Here is a 20,547-nt window from a genome sequence, read left to right on the forward strand (position 1 = left end):
TCAACCACTTTATTAAACTAATTAACGTCTCTTTCTCCCTCTATGGAGTCGTGTTACGTCTCTCTAGATTAAGATCTTCTCCTGATTGTTCTTTTGAAGAAATAATACTTCTCGCTTATGGAAGATGATCATTTACTGTGTCACGATAACATCAACGACGAGGAACGTTTGCCATTGGAGTTTATGACCGGAAAACAAACATCCACGGCGGAATTACAGCCGTCGCAACGGCCGCCATTCTTGGTAAAGACATACAAGGTGGTTGAGGATCCGACCACGGACGAGGTTATATCTTGGAACGGAGATGGGACCGGATTCATCGTGTGGCAGCCGGCAGAGTTCGCTAGAGATCTCTTACCAACACTTTTCAAGCATTGCAACTTCTCTAGTTTCGTTCGCCAGCTCAATACTTATGTATGTGCTTGCTCCACATTGCTTTTACTTTTTATTTTATTTTTCGTTAATCGTATGTTCCATTGTTTCAATTAAGTTAACTAGTATGAATTTGTTCACTTGAGTGCATTTTCTTTATTTTTTATTTTAACATATGCGGGTATTTATCAAACTGAAAATTTCAAATTACAAAGATAATGCAAACAATTGTTTTTTACTTTGTAAATAGGAGTTTTCCTGTACCAAGCGCATAAATAGTAATTTTTAACATAACAATTTTTATTTCAAAAAACAATTTTGATTTATATTTCAACATTATTAATTTATATTTTAACTTTAATTGTTATAAAAAATCATAAACGTATTTTTGTAATCTTATTTATTTTGATTTGGTATAACTATTTAAATTTGTTTTTTTTTAATTTTAATAAAGATAAAATTAAATTTTATAAAAATAGTTTTAATTATATAATTGTGTTTAATGATTATTTATTTTAAATATATATATGTATATATATATATTTACATATAAATATAAATTCTAATAAATTTGAGACTTTGTTTGTTTTAGTTAAACTGAAAAATCTTTTTATTAATTTAAACGATGAAGATGAACAGATAAATTTAAATAATGTTTAAATATTTAACTATCAATTTTTTTTGGATTAGTGTTACTTTATTTAGTTTATTTTTATTAATGTGAGATACATATTTACATATATATTATTATTTTAATTGTGATATATGAATTATTAATATATTTAATAGTTTACCATAAATAAATATTTATATGGAAAATTGACATTAATGATAATATATGAGTTATTTTTATTACCATATTTAAAATCCCTGCAAAAAAATTTAAATTTTTATAAGGAAATTTTACATCTCACAATTAATATGATGCCATGTCACTATTTTCTAAAACCATGTCATCTATTTTAAGTGTCATGTCATCTTTTTTTCAGCGAGAATGATTGTACTGACGACATGTGCATAAATCACTTCGTAAATATAATGTAGGGGATTCTTTTGCAAAAAAATGAATTTTTTTAAGAGAAATTTTCTACGATGGCCATTTTTAAGTTTTTGTCACAAAAATAACTCTCAATGAAGAAAATGACCAAAATAAGTTTTATTAACTAATCTGGACTTATAGTTTAGAGTTAAGGGATGATGTTTCGGGGATAAGGTTTCAAATTTATAAAAATAAAAAAAATCAAAATAAAAATGTGCTATTTTGGTCATTTTCTTTTTTTAGGGTTATTTTTGTGACAAAAACTTTAAAATAGTTATTTGAGAGAATTGACTATTTTTAATTAAACAATTTAGAAATATCAGACGAGTTTTAGTTCCGTGTCCAGTTTGCATTTGTATTTGCAGTATCTAAACAATAATTGACAAAAACTCTAAAATATTTGTGAATATTCTTCAAATAGAACAATACACAATATAACACATAAACGTCAAAAGGAACACAAAGAAATGCATGGAGACATGAGTTTCATATTTGCATGATGCATTCTCACATGTGAAATGTGAAGTTCGTACGTAAAATTTGGTACATGGTATTAACAAGTGGGTACAAACTATTGTAGGGGTTTCGGAAAGTGTCTACGACAAGATGGGAGTTTGGTAATGAGATGTTTCGAAAAGGGCAAAGAGAGCTTATGTGCAATATCCGAAGAAGGAAGAGTTATCCACACTCCCACTCACATAACAAGTCTCATCAGGTTGTACCAACAACAACAACGGAGAATCTAGAAGATCATCACCTTCAGGATCAACGCTCTTCCTCCGTTGTATACTCTGCTCTACTCGACGAAAACAAATGCTTGAAGAATGAAAATGAGTTCCTGCGTTCAGAACTGGGGAAGACCAAGAAGAAATGCAAACAACTTATGGAGTTGGTTGAGAGATATAGAGGAGAAGAAGACGACGACGACGATCAGGGGCTTAAGTTGTTTGGAGTAAAACTGGAGTGAGAGAGATCGTTTGATAGATTTGCCTTGCCATCTTCTTCACATCCTTATCAGTTTGCATAGCTATACTCTTTAAGACATGCCAGATCAAAGATCAAAACATAGTATTGATAGTGTTCAAAACATGGTACATTGCAACATTGTGTATATATATGAACGTTAAGAACTCATGTTTTTTATATATGTGCCATATTTACAACTATTTTTTGGGTGAGTGATCAGATCTCTCTTTAAGCTGTGCTCATGAAGTGTTTTGGGTTATACAAAAGCCGCAGTAATGGTTTTACTGGTTATGAGTTAGCAGCAAAATGGTTGAATATGGTCTCAAGTGTGGACTGACTTATGCTGTATTCAGCTATTCCCAACCGATTCCTGCCATAGCAAGAATGAAAATTTATTTCCTAAGACGTACAAAGACTGTGATTTCAGTGTAAGAAAATAAAAATGTCAATGTCTTACCTGTTTCTTTCAAGGTGTCCAAAGGCATCTGCAAGTGACAATCCTCCTTCTCCAAATGGCAACTGCAACATAATCCATGTATAGATTTGAGCACAAGACCAAAGAGTGGAGTAGCACCAACTGCTTTTGTGTTCACTTTACCTGGTATTTAATGATCAATCCATTGCAGCTCTTAAATGTTGCACCTGGAAACGAAGATTGTATGAAAGAATCTAGTGCTGAAAACTTTTCTTTGGTAAGCCACCACTCGGCAAATATTGGCAACGGAATACCACCTGTTCAGCATCAAACAGACAAACAGATATTTTTGTGTTAGAAGTTGTGAAACAGGAACTTATGTGAGACATGTGTTCATACCATCTCGAAAGAGCTGTTCTGATAACTGTTCATCGAATCCAACATCTTCCTCAGGCATGGGAGGCACTAGAGCACTCACTCTCTGCTCATTACCCAGATACTTGGCAATGCTTTGTATCATATCTGGTGACAAACTGATTTCTGATGCTGAAGCCGTATCAGGAGTAATAGAGTCAGAGACACCGATACATACTTCGAGGTCACCAAGCAAACTTCTAGGCTGAGAAGGAACGTTAAACATCCACTGCTGAATCATCTGGCAAAGATTCTCCAAGTCCACATGGCTCACTTCGTTTGGTTTGACCTAATTTGTAAAACAGCCAACATTAAGCTTGACAAATGATCCTTCCTACCACTGTAACAAAACACTCTTGGAACTAAGGTTTACCTCTAACTCAAGGTGGTTTCCGAAGCGCGTCTTTAAATGTTGTGGACTACCTATGCATCTCAGGCGGCCTCCAACCTGTAATTTGAGGTTTTGGGTACTGTGAGGTGGATACATTTAAGGAGTATGGTCCTAGAGAGTACAAAATGAGTTTAACAGATACCATGATCCCGATCCTAGTGCAAAGCGCTTGAGCTTCATTCATGCTATGAGTAGTCAGAATAACCGCTGTCTTTCCACTCCTTGTCGACAGGCGAGATATCACATCCCACATGAATCTTTTGGCAACAGGATCCATACCTGAAAGCATTGAACAAGAAACACCAAAAACTTTACAGAGTAGCTAAAGAACACAGAGGAAGTCCACGTCAGTAACTCCAAAGTTAAAACTGGTCACGCAAGTCAACCAAACTTTTGGTTGGACTTATACCTGTAGATGGTTCATCAAGGATGACAATGGGAGGATCTCCAATCATTGCAATAGCAACGGATAGTTTGCGCTTGTTTCCGCCGCTAAGAGTGAACGATGGCTTGTGAGAATGTTTCAACAAGTCAAACTCCACTAACTTTTCCATTACCACCTGTTATTAGATAATACACATTTGACAATCTCCAGTTAGCAACTTCCAGTCTACATTAAAATACCTAATAGTATATTAGGTTGTAATTTTGAATTCATCCAAGGCGTGTAAGAAAGCATCAAACGTCAATCCAGAGTAAATGCCACTTACATTATCAATTCTATAGTCAACCACTCCTTTGATCCTAGCATAAAGTTCAAGGTGCTCCTTCACAGTCAGATAGTCGAATAAAGCATCAAACTGGGGGCAGTAGCCAATCTGAGCAAGAAAGACAAAAATAGATTTTTTAACATTGCATGTTCATTCTATTGACTAAGTGAGATTGGTAAAGTTAATGATTTGACATACATGCTGACGGATAACTTTGGGACTCGCTACTATATCTTTGCCAAAGACAAAGGCAGTTCCACTGGTTGGTGTTTCTTCGCCTGTTACACCCACAGAAGTGAACATAGTAATATTATTTTATGCAGTTGTTTATTTAGCGTTTAAACGACTTCAAGATAACAGCTGCGCTAATAGTTTGAAAATACTAAGAAGCACAACATACCAGATAACATAGACAAGGTAGTAGTCTTCCCAGCTCCATTTGTCCCTAAAAAGCCAAAACATTCTCCTGCTTGGACCGAGAAAGTCAAAGACTGTACAGCTACTTTTGGGACGTGATGATTGGAACCAGGATAGACCTGAAATAGTTTTACACTTAGAAAGAGAGGAGAATCTATATTCACACTTTGGTGAAAGAGCAGGTTACAATACCTTCCTCAGGTTTTGTAAGTAGAATATAGTGTTGTCTGTCAACCCTGAAATCACCCTGTCTCTTTCCTCTTGCACGTCTATGTCATCCTCCATATCAGCGGAAATGGCTCCAGTCGAATCCTTGAGAAGCGGCTCTGTAGAACTAGAACCAGCACCTTGCTTGAAACCTTTAAAATTCTGCCACCACTCCCCAATCGAGAAAGACATCACTTTTTGAACAGGCAAGACCTCAAGACCAAGCGTCAAAAGGAAGTAGAATATACTCTGCCAAATATACGTCCAGTCAGATAAGAAATACCTCAATGATATAAATTCACTATATTTTGGTGTATATAATGAAAAAATAACAAGCAACATAAAAGCAACTACAATAGTGAATCGTATTCCATAAATATGATATCTATCTAGTACGGTGTATTGAATATATGACAAAGGTGGAGTGTTGAAGTATTCTATTTTAAGTGTCATGTCATCTTTTTTTCAGCGAGAATGATTGTACTGACGACATGTGCATAAATCACTTCGTAAATATAATGTAGGGGATTCTTTTGCAAAAAAATGAATTTTTTTAAGAGAAATTTTCTACGATGGCCATTTTTAAGTTTTTGTCACAAAAATAACTCTCAATGAAGAAAATGACCAAAATAAGTTTTATTAACTAATCTGGACTTATAGTTTAGAGTTAAGGGATGATGTTTCGGGGATAAGGTTTCAAATTTATAAAAATAAAAAAAATCAAAATAAAAATGTGCTATTTTGGTCATTTTCTTTTTTTAGGGTTATTTTTGTGACAAAAACTTTAAAATAGTTATTTGAGAGAATTGACTATTTTTAATTAAACAATTTAGAAATATCAGACGAGTTTTAGTTCCGTGTCCAGTTTGCATTTGTATTTGCAGTATCTAAACAATAATTGACAAAAACTCTAAAATATTTGTGAATATTCTTCAAATAGAACAATACACAATATAACACATAAACGTCAAAAGGAACACAAAGAAATGCATGGAGACATGAGTTTCATATTTGCATGATGCATTCTCACATGTGAAATGTGAAGTTCGTACGTAAAATTTGGTACATGGTATTAACAAGTGGGTACAAACTATTGTAGGGGTTTCGGAAAGTGTCTACGACAAGATGGGAGTTTGGTAATGAGATGTTTCGAAAAGGGCAAAGAGAGCTTATGTGCAATATCCGAAGAAGGAAGAGTTATCCACACTCCCACTCACATAACAAGTCTCATCAGGTTGTACCAACAACAACAACGGAGAATCTAGAAGATCATCACCTTCAGGATCAACGCTCTTCCTCCGTTGTATACTCTGCTCTACTCGACGAAAACAAATGCTTGAAGAATGAAAATGAGTTCCTGCGTTCAGAACTGGGGAAGACCAAGAAGAAATGCAAACAACTTATGGAGTTGGTTGAGAGATATAGAGGAGAAGAAGACGACGACGACGATCAGGGGCTTAAGTTGTTTGGAGTAAAACTGGAGTGAGAGAGATCGTTTGATAGATTTGCCTTGCCATCTTCTTCACATCCTTATCAGTTTGCATAGCTATACTCTTTAAGACATGCCAGATCAAAGATCAAAACATAGTATTGATAGTGTTCAAAACATGGTACATTGCAACATTGTGTATATATATGAACGTTAAGAACTCATGTTTTTTATATATGTGCCATATTTACAACTATTTTTTGGGTGAGTGATCAGATCTCTCTTTAAGCTGTGCTCATGAAGTGTTTTGGGTTATACAAAAGCCGCAGTAATGGTTTTACTGGTTATGAGTTAGCAGCAAAATGGTTGAATATGGTCTCAAGTGTGGACTGACTTATGCTGTATTCAGCTATTCCCAACCGATTCCTGCCATAGCAAGAATGAAAATTTATTTCCTAAGACGTACAAAGACTGTGATTTCAGTGTAAGAAAATAAAAATGTCAATGTCTTACCTGTTTCTTTCAAGGTGTCCAAAGGCATCTGCAAGTGACAATCCTCCTTCTCCAAATGGCAACTGCAACATAATCCATGTATAGATTTGAGCACAAGACCAAAGAGTGGAGTAGCACCAACTGCTTTTGTGTTCACTTTACCTGGTATTTAATGATCAATCCATTGCAGCTCTTAAATGTTGCACCTGGAAACGAAGATTGTATGAAAGAATCTAGTGCTGAAAACTTTTCTTTGGTAAGCCACCACTCGGCAAATATTGGCAACGGAATACCACCTGTTCAGCATCAAACAGACAAACAGATATTTTTGTGTTAGAAGTTGTGAAACAGGAACTTATGTGAGACATGTGTTCATACCATCTCGAAAGAGCTGTTCTGATAACTGTTCATCGAATCCAACATCTTCCTCAGGCATGGGAGGCACTAGAGCACTCACTCTCTGCTCATTACCCAGATACTTGGCAATGCTTTGTATCATATCTGGTGACAAACTGATTTCTGATGCTGAAGCCGTATCAGGAGTAATAGAGTCAGAGACACCGATACATACTTCGAGGTCACCAAGCAAACTTCTAGGCTGAGAAGGAACGTTAAACATCCACTGCTGAATCATCTGGCAAAGATTCTCCAAGTCCACATGGCTCACTTCGTTTGGTTTGACCTAATTTGTAAAACAGCCAACATTAAGCTTGACAAATGATCCTTCCTACCACTGTAACAAAACACTCTTGGAACTAAGGTTTACCTCTAACTCAAGGTGGTTTCCGAAGCGCGTCTTTAAATGTTGTGGACTACCTATGCATCTCAGGCGGCCTCCAACCTGTAATTTGAGGTTTTGGGTACTGTGAGGTGGATACATTTAAGGAGTATGGTCCTAGAGAGTACAAAATGAGTTTAACAGATACCATGATCCCGATCCTAGTGCAAAGCGCTTGAGCTTCATTCATGCTATGAGTAGTCAGAATAACCGCTGTCTTTCCACTCCTTGTCGACAGGCGAGATATCACATCCCACATGAATCTTTTGGCAACAGGATCCATACCTGAAAGCATTGAACAAGAAACACCAAAAACTTTACAGAGTAGCTAAAGAACACAGAGGAAGTCCACGTCAGTAACTCCAAAGTTAAAACTGGTCACGCAAGTCAACCAAACTTTTGGTTGGACTTATACCTGTAGATGGTTCATCAAGGATGACAATGGGAGGATCTCCAATCATTGCAATAGCAACGGATAGTTTGCGCTTGTTTCCGCCGCTAAGAGTGAACGATGGCTTGTGAGAATGTTTCAACAAGTCAAACTCCACTAACTTTTCCATTACCACCTGTTATTAGATAATACACATTTGACAATCTCCAGTTAGCAACTTCCAGTCTACATTAAAATACCTAATAGTATATTAGGTTGTAATTTTGAATTCATCCAAGGCGTGTAAGAAAGCATCAAACGTCAATCCAGAGTAAATGCCACTTACATTATCAATTCTATAGTCAACCACTCCTTTGATCCTAGCATAAAGTTCAAGGTGCTCCTTCACAGTCAGATAGTCGAATAAAGCATCAAACTGGGGGCAGTAGCCAATCTGAGCAAGAAAGACAAAAATAGATTTTTTAACATTGCATGTTCATTCTATTGACTAAGTGAGATTGGTAAAGTTAATGATTTGACATACATGCTGACGGATAACTTTGGGACTCGCTACTATATCTTTGCCAAAGACAAAGGCAGTTCCACTGGTTGGTGTTTCTTCGCCTGTTACACCCACAGAAGTGAACATAGTAATATTATTTTATGCAGTTGTTTATTTAGCGTTTAAACGACTTCAAGATAACAGCTGCGCTAATAGTTTGAAAATACTAAGAAGCACAACATACCAGATAACATAGACAAGGTAGTAGTCTTCCCAGCTCCATTTGTCCCTAAAAAGCCAAAACATTCTCCTGCTTGGACCGAGAAAGTCAAAGACTGTACAGCTACTTTTGGGACGTGATGATTGGAACCAGGATAGACCTGAAATAGTTTTACACTTAGAAAGAGAGGAGAATCTATATTCACACTTTGGTGAAAGAGCAGGTTACAATACCTTCCTCAGGTTTTGTAAGTAGAATATAGTGTTGTCTGTCAACCCTGAAATCACCCTGTCTCTTTCCTCTTGCACGTCTATGTCATCCTCCATATCAGCGGAAATGGCTCCAGTCGAATCCTTGAGAAGCGGCTCTGTAGAACTAGAACCAGCACCTTGCTTGAAACCTTTAAAATTCTGCCACCACTCCCCAATCGAGAAAGACATCACTTTTTGAACAGGCAAGACCTCAAGACCAAGCGTCAAAAGGAAGTAGAATATACTCTGCCAAATATACGTCCAGTCAGATAAGAAATACCTCAATGATATAAATTCACTATATTTTGGTGTATATAATGAAAAAATAACAAGCAACATAAAAGCAACTACAATATTCGACCTTTTACATTTCAAAATAAATGAAATTATTGATACTTAATGATGTAAACAAGTTGAATAAAAGGGAAAATCTAACCTCCAAAGCTAGGTATGAGATGGAAGCTCCAGTGACATTCCAATCAAACACCCCATGACTGGATTTGTCTTTCATCCCCTGCCTTAGAAGAGCTAAAGAAGCCAATCCATCAGAGAAGCAAAATCCTGGTGATAGTCTAAAGAAGGTCTGTAAAAGCATAATGAATAAGGATCAGTTCGTAGTCTGCTTTTCAAGGCTCACAAAGATCAGGAAATCAGAAGAACCCACACCTTTAGATATGAGTTTGCATTAACTGTAGCTGGAATAAGGCCCATGACAAATGAGATAACCATTAAGATAAGACCAGAGAAGAAGTGAACCATAAGAATAACATTCTGCGATTACAGCAAAGACATCCATCCATCAGTCAAAATATGAAATAGCTACAGAGAGAGAAACAAAAAAATAATAGCGATAACAAGCAAAGAGAAGTTTAAGTTACCTGAGCCATGCTATGCTCGGTGAAGAAAAATGTAAGACAATACGTTGATGATGCAATTGCCAAGCCATACTCCAGGAGCATCAGGACAGTCGGCAAAAACCGACCTATTCCGATAAACTGCTCCAGACCTAAGGAAAGAAATCAACCTTTTCAGTAAAATACTACCAAAGTACAGTGAAAGGGACGTTCAGATGCAAAATGGAAATGAAAGACTAACTTACCAAAAGCGTAGAAGAGTATTATTGCAAATGTTGACGGAAATAAGAAACTGACGAAATCCCATACGTACGTTGACAACCAATATGAAAGAACAGAAACCTGCAAGCCGTGAAAATCGTAAGGCCAATATTATGTGACTGACGCTCTGCATGTTTTGGTATTACAGAATCGTCAAGAGAAAAGTTTACCCCACTAATAAGCTGTTGGTGCTTCGCTTTCACCTCTCGCTCCTGAAAAGATAACATATTTCAGAGCAAAATACTTGAAAAGGAGAAGAAAGATAGCATTAAACCAAAAAACCTTCTGCCAAAACTAAGGTGAGGTTACATACATACCTTAACAATTGGAACTGCAAAGGAGGCCGGGATGAATGAAAATGCAATGCTTACAATAATTGCAGCTGAAAAGGCATCCAAATCCTGCACAGAAAAGAAAAGAAGATCAAAGCTACTCCTCCTGCTACAGACTTTTACATTGTTTTAATTTTTGAATCCTAGTGTCTGACATTACTTGGAAGGATCCCAATAACTTTTAACTTATCGCTCAAACTGAACATGAGGTTCAATAAAATAATAAAATTGATACCACAAAAAGTTGGAACTACTACTAATAGAAAGACATACATGACGCTGTAAGCGCTGACTTTTTGTTGGAGGCAAAGGATGGTTTCGAGTTTGAATTGTCATATTCTTGTTACCACTAGCAAGTCGGAGAAGGGCAGAATGCATAACATTGATGTAGATAGGACCAGCATGCTGGCAAGTACTGTTGTGTAACACGGTATATCCTACACTCCCATCTGGATGCTGACTATCCATTAAAACTGCCCCATACCTAAAGAAGACACCCACGGGTAGCATTTAGCCAAGTCAGTACACTGTAACATGGTCACCAAACAAGGGAGAACAGAAAACTAGAAGGCAGCAATTATCTAAAGCACATGAATTATTAAGCTTAACTTTCACATAGAGAATATCAACGCATGAATCTGCTGTGACCTATACATACCTTGACTCGTATGACTGATCAAAACTAGACATCAGAAATTCGCTCATGGAAAGTAGAGTGGGGCCCAACGTGGGACCTGCTGCATCAATTGCATCAGCCAATGCCTCTTTTGGATTAGGAAACTTATATGAACTATTCCTCAAGGGCTGAATCCAGCCTCCTTCAATATATTCTGCAACCTGAATGCATACGGAGAAACAACATTGAACACAACAAATTTTTGGTAATATGTGACTCAGCCATACTGCACTGTGACCAACACCGTGCAAGCATCAAATTTAACAAGTGAATGTGTAACAGAACTACTGTTTGATCTACTACTTGTAACGAAACCTTGGGTTAAGTTGACAGCTGTATAAAAGAAAACCACTTTAAATATAGTAACTAAAACGTGAAACGGATTGATCGCCATGGAGACTATCTCATGCATTTTATTAATGAAAAGAACAATTTCAAGCAATCAGTTTTCTTATGAAGAGAGTAAAATGAATTGGTTTTTGAATTACCAGGATTAGTATTATTTATGTTCAGTTAATACCTCTTTGGCAATTGGCTGAGATAGATCAAAAGGAATCGGACCACCACCTCCATTGCCACTCAGGAGAGGATTAAAATAGGCAGTTGTCAACGTAATGGATTTCTGATCAGGATGTGGCTTGAGCTGTAGTAAAAGAAGGCCAAAAAGTAAGAATACTGCTGGGATGATGAGCTGGAACGCCACTGTTTTGCGATCTCTGAAAGCAGATCTTGCTCTTTTTATGAACAACGCTTTGCAATGCCGCCAAAACATTGACCTTGAGATAACGGAACAACCACAACATTGCATGCTAATGAATCCAATGAAAGCCCAAACCGCAGCAACGATTAATCTGCAAGCTTTTGCAATTGAAGTAATAATAACTCCAACGCCCTCATTACAACTTGCGAGTAATTTGGGTTGGCTAGTGCTCTTCTGAACAGACTCAATGCACACCAAAGAAGCCTCGGTATCAGGAGAAGCAAATGTATCTTCCTGCTTGTCCTCGATATCTAAGTTACATCCAGCAACTCTCAGAAACACCTCTTCAAGTGTTGTGACAGATATACCATAACTCTGAATACCAGGGTAATCTGAATCCTCAATCTCACTAATCCTAGATCTGTCAACAGAACTCTTCATGCAACTCTCAACTTCTCTGAACATATTTTCAAAGCAAGGCAAGGATGCCAAAGGAAGCTTGAAAGAGATTTCGTTTCCCACCTGGAAAAATCATAACATATATAGATAAGGCGAGAGATGGGCTTTAAACTTATCTAAAAGCAGTAACAAGTTGTTCTACGGCAAATATCTGCAGCCATTAACATGCTACCATATTGTTTAAGAACTTAAGTCACACTTGATAGATTCTCAATCATAAAATGCTCTACTCTAGAATCTTGGAACTCCGCAAAGTATCAAAGCATGCAGCAAGGCAAAACATTTTCATCATGAAACTTACTAGTAGCCCAGACGCTCTCAATCTCTTTAGAGAATGTAAGTAATATACCTCACTCACACAGGTTGCTGATGGAATGTGACGATGAACTATATTTGCGGCAACAGAGACAGCTGGAGAAGTCTAAAACATAAAGGACCCCAGTTAATTTGATATTCTAAGTAGAAACATTAACAAAATTGATCGGAAATGAAAAGAATACAAAACAAACCTTTACTAGCGTAAGAGTGTACCCAACCCCGTAGTGATGCTTCAGGAACATCGAGCTGCTTGGTCAGAAAAACACCAAAAATCACTGGTTAAATGTTTAATGGAGATGAACACGAATGATGCATTGGGTCAGAAAAAGAAAATAACTGCTTTCATGTGCTTGTCTAATAAGATAAGATAATTTTGGGAACCTCTTGTTTTCAATTTCTGATATCTCACCACCGACAACACCAAATTGAAACACCTTATACTAGTCATGAGCGGTATTTGAAAAATTCACGTCAATCATATCACTTTATAGTAACCAACTCAAATGAAACAGTCCCAAGTGTGAATGCTTGGTTCAGTTTGTGTTATTAGTATGCCTCCAACAAGTGCATCATTCTTCTTCCTAATTTTTTGAATCGAAAAACCGGAGCAAAGGACAAGGCAATAGAAAAAGCCAGAGTATTTAAAAACACTTAACCTGCCACAACACTTAAGAGACCCGTTAGCCATGATCCCTATCCGATCTCCAAGTTCTTCAGCTTCATCCATGGAATGGGTTGTTAGCAATATTATTCTGCCCTTTTTAATTTTCTTAATCAACTGCCATGTAAGACGCATTGAGTAGGGATCCATTCCACTGGTTGGTTCATCGAGAATAATCACCTGAAAAAATAAAGAATGTTCAATGACAACTAATCAAGAGAAACTTGCAAAGTAATATGCCTTTGCCTTTCCTTCTCACCTTACTGTTTCCTATCAATGCGATTCCAAGTGATAATTTCCTTTTCATGCCTCCGGAAAGTGCCCGCACTAGTGTACTAATTTTATCAGACAACCCCACCTGGAAAAAGATCAATAGCCAAGATCAGACAGCTGTGACCAATACCTAAACGGCAGTATCAAACAACACAAGGCATTCATTTACTGTCCTCCAAAACTATGTCACGAACTCCAACTTATGCAGTCTGAAGTTTTAATGCTCGCACCATAACAGAACTAGCTACCAGATGCTATGAAATCTATATGCTGTAATGTGCGTGAATGTAGTTTGTTGGAGAGAAAAATAAACAATAGCTTGTATTTCACTACATACTTACTTCCTCTGCCATATCAGTAACTGTGCTCTTTAAGGAATCTTCCTTAACACCTTTAAGAACCGCAAACATCTCCAAGTGTTCTCTAACCTACAGTAGATATAAATCATTCAGACGTTATTCCATACGAAAGAACCTAAAATATCATATTCGGGTGTGAAACACATCTAATCAGTCAGAACTCAGAAGACAGAAAGTCTTCTGTCTTCCATACTTCCATGTTCTCCTTCTTTGATAATTGCCTCTAAATTAAAGATTGTGTTACCATGTTGTTAAATTCGAACTGTAAGCATTGCTTCCTACACAAGAAAATAAGACCAGAAGAAATAGAAGAGATTTTTGAACTTACTGTCAGTTCCGGAAAGAGGATGTCATGCTGAGGGCAAACACCTAGTTCTTTTCGTATTTCATCCTACAGATAAGAGATATTAATAACACAAAAATCTAAATCGTAAGAAATCAGAGAGATGGTATTCAAGTGACGCTATATTCTAGCACTAGAAGAAGAAAGCCTATTTTACAACTAGTTAGAGGTCAGAGCTTTTCGGTTATGCAAAAGATTTAGAGATTCAAATAAAAATAAGAAAAAACATTTACCATATTTGAGACGATACTGTTTCCCAGTATCAGGGCATCTCCAGAAGTAGGAGGAAGAAGGCCGACAAGCATTGATATTGTTGTGCTTTTACCAGCCCCATTATGGCCTTCAAGCAAAGGAAGCAAGATTTAAAAAAAATATATCAAGCTTAGCAATATCGATTCTCAACTTGAATATCAGTGTTTCCATCCATATATTATCAGCGATAACATATGGATGGATGAAACAGCCAGGGAGCATAATATCAAAATTTTGAGTATCAGTGTTATAAGAAAGCTTTTGCAACATGATAGAGTTGAATTTCCAAACAACGAATACATAAAATGAAACTTGACCAAATTATCTTCACTGGCATGCACAAGAGAGCTCGGGAAAAAAGCTGGATTTTTGTTTACTAAAATGAAGATTCAGATGGAAATGCTCAACCACACAACAGGGAAAGCAACCAAAACAATAAACTCAAATCTATTAATTCTGAAACATTTTGATTTGGATATGGTAGTCTACCAAGAAAATGTTAACGAGGTTAGAGGAGACGAGAATATCTAATAAATAGGAATAAACGTACCCAGAAGTGAAAGTATCTGGTTCTCGTACAATGTTAGTCGCAATGAATTAACTGCACAGCAATTCCCCCTTCCTGAAGCAAACACCTTATGCAGATTTTTAATTTGTATGCACCTACAGAGCTAACATTCAATATGAATCCAACGTCCATCTTTGAAAACAGGATTTTTTGTTTCATCAGATGGGATATGATTATACCTCCCATCAAGCTCTTGTTGCCTCATTTCCAGGCTTATTGATTCAATAACAGGATCAAAAGGCTCTCCCTGAGTACCCTCTATATTAGTGTTGAGACCTGGAATGCAATATTGGTTGTTTTTCTTCCTCCCAAAGCACTTGTTGAAGATAAAATTCCATGGGTACCGTACACCATTTTCCCTGGGAAGGACCTGAGGAAATCAAATCTTCGATTAAGCCCAAGGATGCAGGATATAAGTTACAACAGACAAAGAGGAAAGAGAAATGTCCTAGTTACAACTTTTCTACCAAGCAACAATGGCAAGAACAACAAAGCAGTTCACAAAATTGATCATGACAAAGCTTTAAAAATAAAGTCAGTACTAAATAGTAGTATGCAATAACCGAGACACTAGAAGCAGAAATCTGTTTACAAGACATACAGTAAACAAAGACGAGTAGCAAAAGAAGGTACCTTGTCCAGATAAAGGCCAATAGCGCAGTACAGAATAGAGTCGAGCAGCATCATCAAGAGGCAGACAAAAAAACTTACTCCAGACGATGCCTACATGAAGATTGACCAGAAAAAAAAAAGTAAAGAACACAAGGAAAATCAACCATGGAATGTAGCCACAGAAATATCTACTTACCAGCCATATATTGCTCCAACGAAGTCCAACATGTGCACGCTCGTAATCAGCAAAGTTGATTGACCCAAGAGCAAATGCAGTAGGTGAAAGCAAAGAAGCAACAACTTTCAATACCCTACAAGTCCAACAGTAAGTTTTACATTAATGTATTCTAGACCAAATCTTTGTGGCCAAGACGAGCATAATTTTTCCTTATCCATAAAAAAGCCATCACCAAAAAAGAGGATAAACATACATGGACACAGATTCATCGTTAACAGTGTAATAAGGGAAGAAGGCTCCGAGAAAGGCCAAGGTCCCAACTGCGACAGCTGTCTTAGCTCGAGTGAAAAATGTTGATATTAGAAATGAGAGCATTATTGCGCTGACCCCAAACAAAAAGAAGTATGTGAAGACTAATGTCTTATCACTATACTTAAAGATACTTCCCATCGTACAAGCTGTAATAATCCCAGCGCACAATGCGAACTGCAGAACAGAGTCGAGTTAGGAAAGAAACAAAAAAAACGACAAACTAAAATCATTGCATAATATCGAAAGAAATGAAACATCAGTATGCTATTTCCAGTTGAATTCAACATTGTAAAACAACAGAAAACGCTAATGAACTCGAACTTGTGGTTTGATCGTAGCCAAGAGAAGAGGCAAACAAAAGTTCACTAATCAAAAATCAAGCCAGGAAACCTGCCTGCAATGCATATGTGATAAACCACGACAAATGGAAAATCTCATCTTTCAAGCCCATCATGTAAAGTCCTTCTCTTATTTTCTGCTCCTGCAAGCTCAGAAAAAATCTCAAGTTAATAATGATAGAAAACAACTTTTGGTGGAAAAGCAGCAACGCATATCAGCTCTGTTCTTAAGAATACGCAAAGTATAGAACCCGAAACAACCTTCTCAAAGACAGAGTAGCTGATAAGCCGGGAGATTGGAAACAGAAATCCCAGAAGGTACCTGCTCAACAAGTATACAATCATTCGAATCATACAAATACTCAAATACCATACATATATGAACAAAGAGCGGTGATACATACAACAAGCCCATTACGCTTTTGACAATAGATTGGAACTCATCATCAGTGTATTCGCGGGTTGGAAATGGAACCATTCTTATCTTTGACGGGCTAAACATAGTCCATGGCATCTCAAGGGATAACGCTGAACCAAGAGATGCATGTGATGATGGCAAGTCTATGTTTTGCTGAGAGGCAAATATAATGAAAGAGTCTACCACCTGTTGAAGCTGTAAAAGGGTACACAACAAATCAAACCCAAGAACGCAAATTTGACGAGCTTCCAAAGAAAAAAAAAAAGAGAGTAAATGGCCATACAGTCAAGAATCCGCTGAAGCTGTATTGCATTGTCGGTATGGTATTAATCCCCATTTCCAGATCATTGATATAAGGTCCATTTGTGTCCATGATCGACTTGACATTAGGGAATCCTGCCAACGCCCATGTGTGGTTCAAGCGGATGCTATAATCATATACATGAGGTCCTTGTTCATGGAAAACCACTGCTCCGTTTAGTTTTGGATTCGAACAGTTCCTAAGCAAGCATAACGAGGCTTAATCAGCTCAGCATAAAAGAAAGAAAAGCATAGACAGCTAGTTTAAGATCATGATAACCACCAACAGCTATAACTATAAGACTATGCTACTCGTCAAGACAAAATGCATACACAATTGGCGCGTGCCGATACATAATATTATGAACTGAATGCTGCACTATCCAAGACTACAAAAGCGAAGTCCCTTTTACCATCATAGTCCAACAGAGGAAAGACACTAGTCTTGTCTAATCAGTACAATCGTCAAAGTTGTAGCATATGGTAACGAGTAACTGTAAGAGATACTACCATAATTCAAAAAATGCCAACCAATCCAGTGACCAAACAGAGAGACATTCGGAAGACATATACAAAAATGTCTGAAGGGGACAAAGAGCCAGGGATGAAATTGCTTTCTTAGCAGCTCGAACAAAGAACAAAACATACCTCACATCGCTGCAGACAGCATAATGCGCAGAGGTTATATAGGTTTCAAGCTCAATGTCATCTTTAAAAATTCTAGTAACCAGCTGCAAACAAAAAAAGTCAAATAAAGCATGTGACATATAAAGAGTAAACAGAGCTCAAAGGTCAATACAAGAAGCTATGTTACCCGCAGATCAGGAAACTTTAGAGAGAGAATGTCGATCATGTTATTTGTTTCATCGGTGTCAGGTGCAAAAGCTAAATACTCCCCATCAGCAATCAAAAGCTCCAAAACTTGAGGGAAACTGGGAGAGATACCTTCGCCGACTTGGACCACCGTATCTTTCTCTATATTCCTGCAACAATCAAATCAACAAAATCACAATCCGATTACAGTAACGAGCTTACAAGGCAGGACCGTAGTGTTGTTAATCTTACGAGCGAGCGGGGTGAATTGTGGTGTCAACGCGTGTCCTCACGGCAATCAACAACAACATTACAACAGTCGGAAGCAAAATCTGCAACAACAACAACAACAACAAAAAAGAGAGAAACTTTTAGAACAAAACTCACACTGTTTCGATCATCATAGACCCAATATCGAAAAATTCAAAATTCAATTCAGAAAACAACGAGAAGCAGAACGATCAGTGAATATGCATGAAGAGTGTTGAGAGAGAGAGACCTCGGCAGCAGTAACGAAGGGATGGCGAGTTTTGAGGAGCCAATTCTTGCGGAGCATAGCCTTTAGCTGCCTCCTCCATGTTCCCATTTCGTTCGACGACCACCAAAGGTTCACACTTTTTCAGTTAATCAGAAGAAACCCTAGAGAGATTCCGATCGATAAGAAAGGGGAAAACCTTCGCTCGCATCAAGAAGAAGAAAGCATACTTTTTTTTTTTTTCTGGGAAAAGAAAACGATGAAAAGAGAGAGGTGGCTAGGACCTGGGGGATCACCTCACTGACATTTGTGCTTCCTCTTTTTCTTTTTTCCTCTTGCAATTTACTCATACTATTTTTCAATTAAATATTTTTAAATCTCTTTATCTTCCTAATATTAAAAAAAAAAAAAATTAAGCAACTGGATGAGGATAACTAGCACAAGTGGTCTACAAAAATATTCTTTTTAAAAAAAACAGTTACTAATAATATACAGTTCTGGAGTCCTACATAAATATTAGTATAAACGTTATTAAAAGAGACGAGTATATTAATGTCGTATTAAGAAGACTGTGATTATTTTTAAGCAACTAAATATGACTCTCCATGACGTTGACCCACCTAAGCCTTTGCGTCCATGCCAAGTAGGGGGCGGGCTCCACCGTGAAAGCCATTTTGTACACGTGGAGTTTCCTAACTGGTTTAGAGTCACATTGCTTGACCCAGCTGCCACTTTGATGATTACGTACAAGAATGAAAAACGAGCGACGTTCCTAAAGTTTGACGGCTAATAGTAATACCGTCGTCGATGTTTTGCCAATCAAAGCCAGCCGCCATGGAATATTATTCTCTCCAACCAAATTGACCGTTATTTCTTTTCATTAGTATAACATTTAGGTTTCTTTTTTTCGAACTTGGAACATTGGTTCAGATTAGTCAGATAACGCAAGTTGAAGCCTTCACATGTTGGTGTTTTTGAATTACTATTATGTTTCTCCAACTATAAACTTTATTGATTTTCAAACTCAGAATCGATGTTGCTTACAAGGGTGGTTTAAAATATTTGGAAAAGAATGAAACAATTGTTAGCAAGACAGCACTGTAGAAATGTAATGACCCACCACTCCCACCATCTCCACTTCTTTCTCCAACCCCACCACTTCCACCTTCTCTTCCACCATCTCCACCTTCTTCCCCACCATCTCCAACTTCTATAAAACTTAAGAAAGAGAGAGAGAGAGATAGAGAGAGAGAGAGAGATAGATAGAGAGAGAGAGAGAGAAGAAGAAGAAGAAGAAGAGAGAAAGCTCACCTGAGCTCGTCGCCAGAGCCACCACACGCCAGGACGTCGTCAAGCTCGTCACCACCATCATCCGCAACCAAAGGTAATCGAAAACCGCCATGTTTTTGAGTTAAGTTTCGGCCGTTTTAGTAAATCGACCATAACTTTCTAACCGTGATGAATCTCGTGAATCCAAGACTACCATCGTGTTCCTCTCGTCGAGACGAATCCGTGGCCACCAAAAACGCCTCAATCGGAGTCCGGACGAAGCCGCACGCGCCTCTGGAAGTTTCGCCTCTGCGCGCGTGAGGTACACGCGCCGCCGCCGGAAAACGTCGCCACCGCCGGACCACCGTCCCCCGCCGCCGGAATATCCGCCGTCGCCGCCGTTGACCGTCGCCGGTAACTCGCCGGTGACTCGGTCAACTCGTCCGAGTCAACTCAGTGAGTCAACTCGGTTGACTCGGTTAACCACTGGTTTGACCGGTTTAAATTGATTTCGTTTCGGTTAGGGTAAACCGGTCGGTTTAGTCAAATCGATTTCTGGTCAAAGCTTGACCGGGTTGACTTTGACCAACGAGTTGACTTTTCCGTAAATACCCGTTTTAAACCGTTCGAAAGGCGTTCTGACTCGAAATTTCGATCTGATTTCAGATTTGGAGTCCATTTGAGCAGCTGGAGGTCATATATACCACTTCTCTTCATTGCTAAGGTGAGGGCTATTCCGTTAAATCCCGAGCTAGTTTAGTACTACCATTATGGAAAGTTTAGTTTCGAAACATGATCCGTCT

General features: G+C 37.8%; 3 protein-coding genes across 4 annotated transcripts; 1 reads left to right on the forward strand and 2 right to left on the reverse strand.

Moving 5' to 3' along the window:
- LOC106334464 (heat stress transcription factor B-3) lies at positions 1-2,577 on the forward strand. The gene is made up of 2 exons (XM_013772750.1): positions 1-414; positions 1,992-2,577. Exons 1-2 carry the CDS (start codon positions 118-120, stop codon positions 2,376-2,378), a joined length of 684 nt encoding a protein of 227 aa, XP_013628204.1. The 5' UTR covers positions 1-117; the 3' UTR covers positions 2,379-2,577.
- On the reverse strand, positions 2,463-5,182 carry LOC106334463 (ABC transporter A family member 1-like). The gene is made up of 11 exons (XM_013772749.1): positions 4,917-5,182; positions 4,708-4,843; positions 4,506-4,585; positions 4,308-4,415; positions 4,007-4,157; positions 3,740-3,876; positions 3,580-3,654; positions 3,192-3,495; positions 2,976-3,109; positions 2,835-2,896; positions 2,463-2,747 (listed from the first exon to the last, which is right to left on the reverse strand). Exons 1-11 carry the CDS (start codon positions 5,121-5,123, stop codon positions 2,666-2,668), a joined length of 1,476 nt encoding a protein of 491 aa, XP_013628203.1. The 5' UTR covers positions 5,124-5,182; the 3' UTR covers positions 2,463-2,665.
- A 1,319-nt stretch (positions 5,183-6,501) lies between these two features.
- Positions 6,502-18,804, reverse strand: LOC106334462 (ABC transporter A family member 1). 2 transcript variants are annotated; one of them, XM_013772748.1, is made up of 41 exons: positions 18,760-18,775; positions 18,500-18,639; positions 18,253-18,332; positions 18,002-18,170; positions 17,836-17,918; positions 17,171-17,387; positions 16,874-17,082; positions 16,731-16,791; positions 16,526-16,612; positions 16,073-16,305; positions 15,838-15,952; positions 15,663-15,752; positions 15,209-15,399; positions 15,012-15,124; positions 14,443-14,549; positions 14,195-14,257; positions 13,849-13,935; positions 13,494-13,592; positions 13,230-13,414; positions 12,765-12,819; positions 12,605-12,676; positions 11,617-12,318; positions 11,079-11,257; positions 10,694-10,904; positions 10,406-10,489; positions 10,259-10,300; positions 10,073-10,169; positions 9,852-9,979; positions 9,640-9,744; positions 9,410-9,556; positions 8,956-9,219; positions 8,747-8,882; positions 8,545-8,624; positions 8,347-8,454; positions 8,046-8,196; positions 7,779-7,915; positions 7,619-7,693; positions 7,231-7,534; positions 7,015-7,148; positions 6,874-6,935; positions 6,502-6,786 (listed from the first exon to the last, which is right to left on the reverse strand). In XM_013772748.1, exons 2-41 carry the CDS (start codon positions 18,584-18,586, stop codon positions 6,705-6,707), a joined length of 5,631 nt encoding a protein of 1,876 aa, XP_013628202.1. In that variant the 5' UTR covers positions 18,587-18,639; positions 18,760-18,775; the 3' UTR covers positions 6,502-6,704. The 2 variants fall into 2 exon arrangements, with proteins under 2 accessions (XP_013628202.1, XP_013628201.1); XM_013772747.1 differs by having other exon boundaries at positions 18,500-18,804.
- Between the last annotated feature and the right edge of the window lie 1,743 nt (positions 18,805-20,547).

Source organism: Brassica oleracea, chromosome C3 (genome assembly GCF_000695525.1).
Source record: "Brassica oleracea var. oleracea cultivar TO1000 chromosome C3, BOL, whole genome shotgun sequence".
NCBI lineage: Eukaryota > Viridiplantae > Streptophyta > Magnoliopsida > Brassicales > Brassicaceae > Brassica > Brassica oleracea.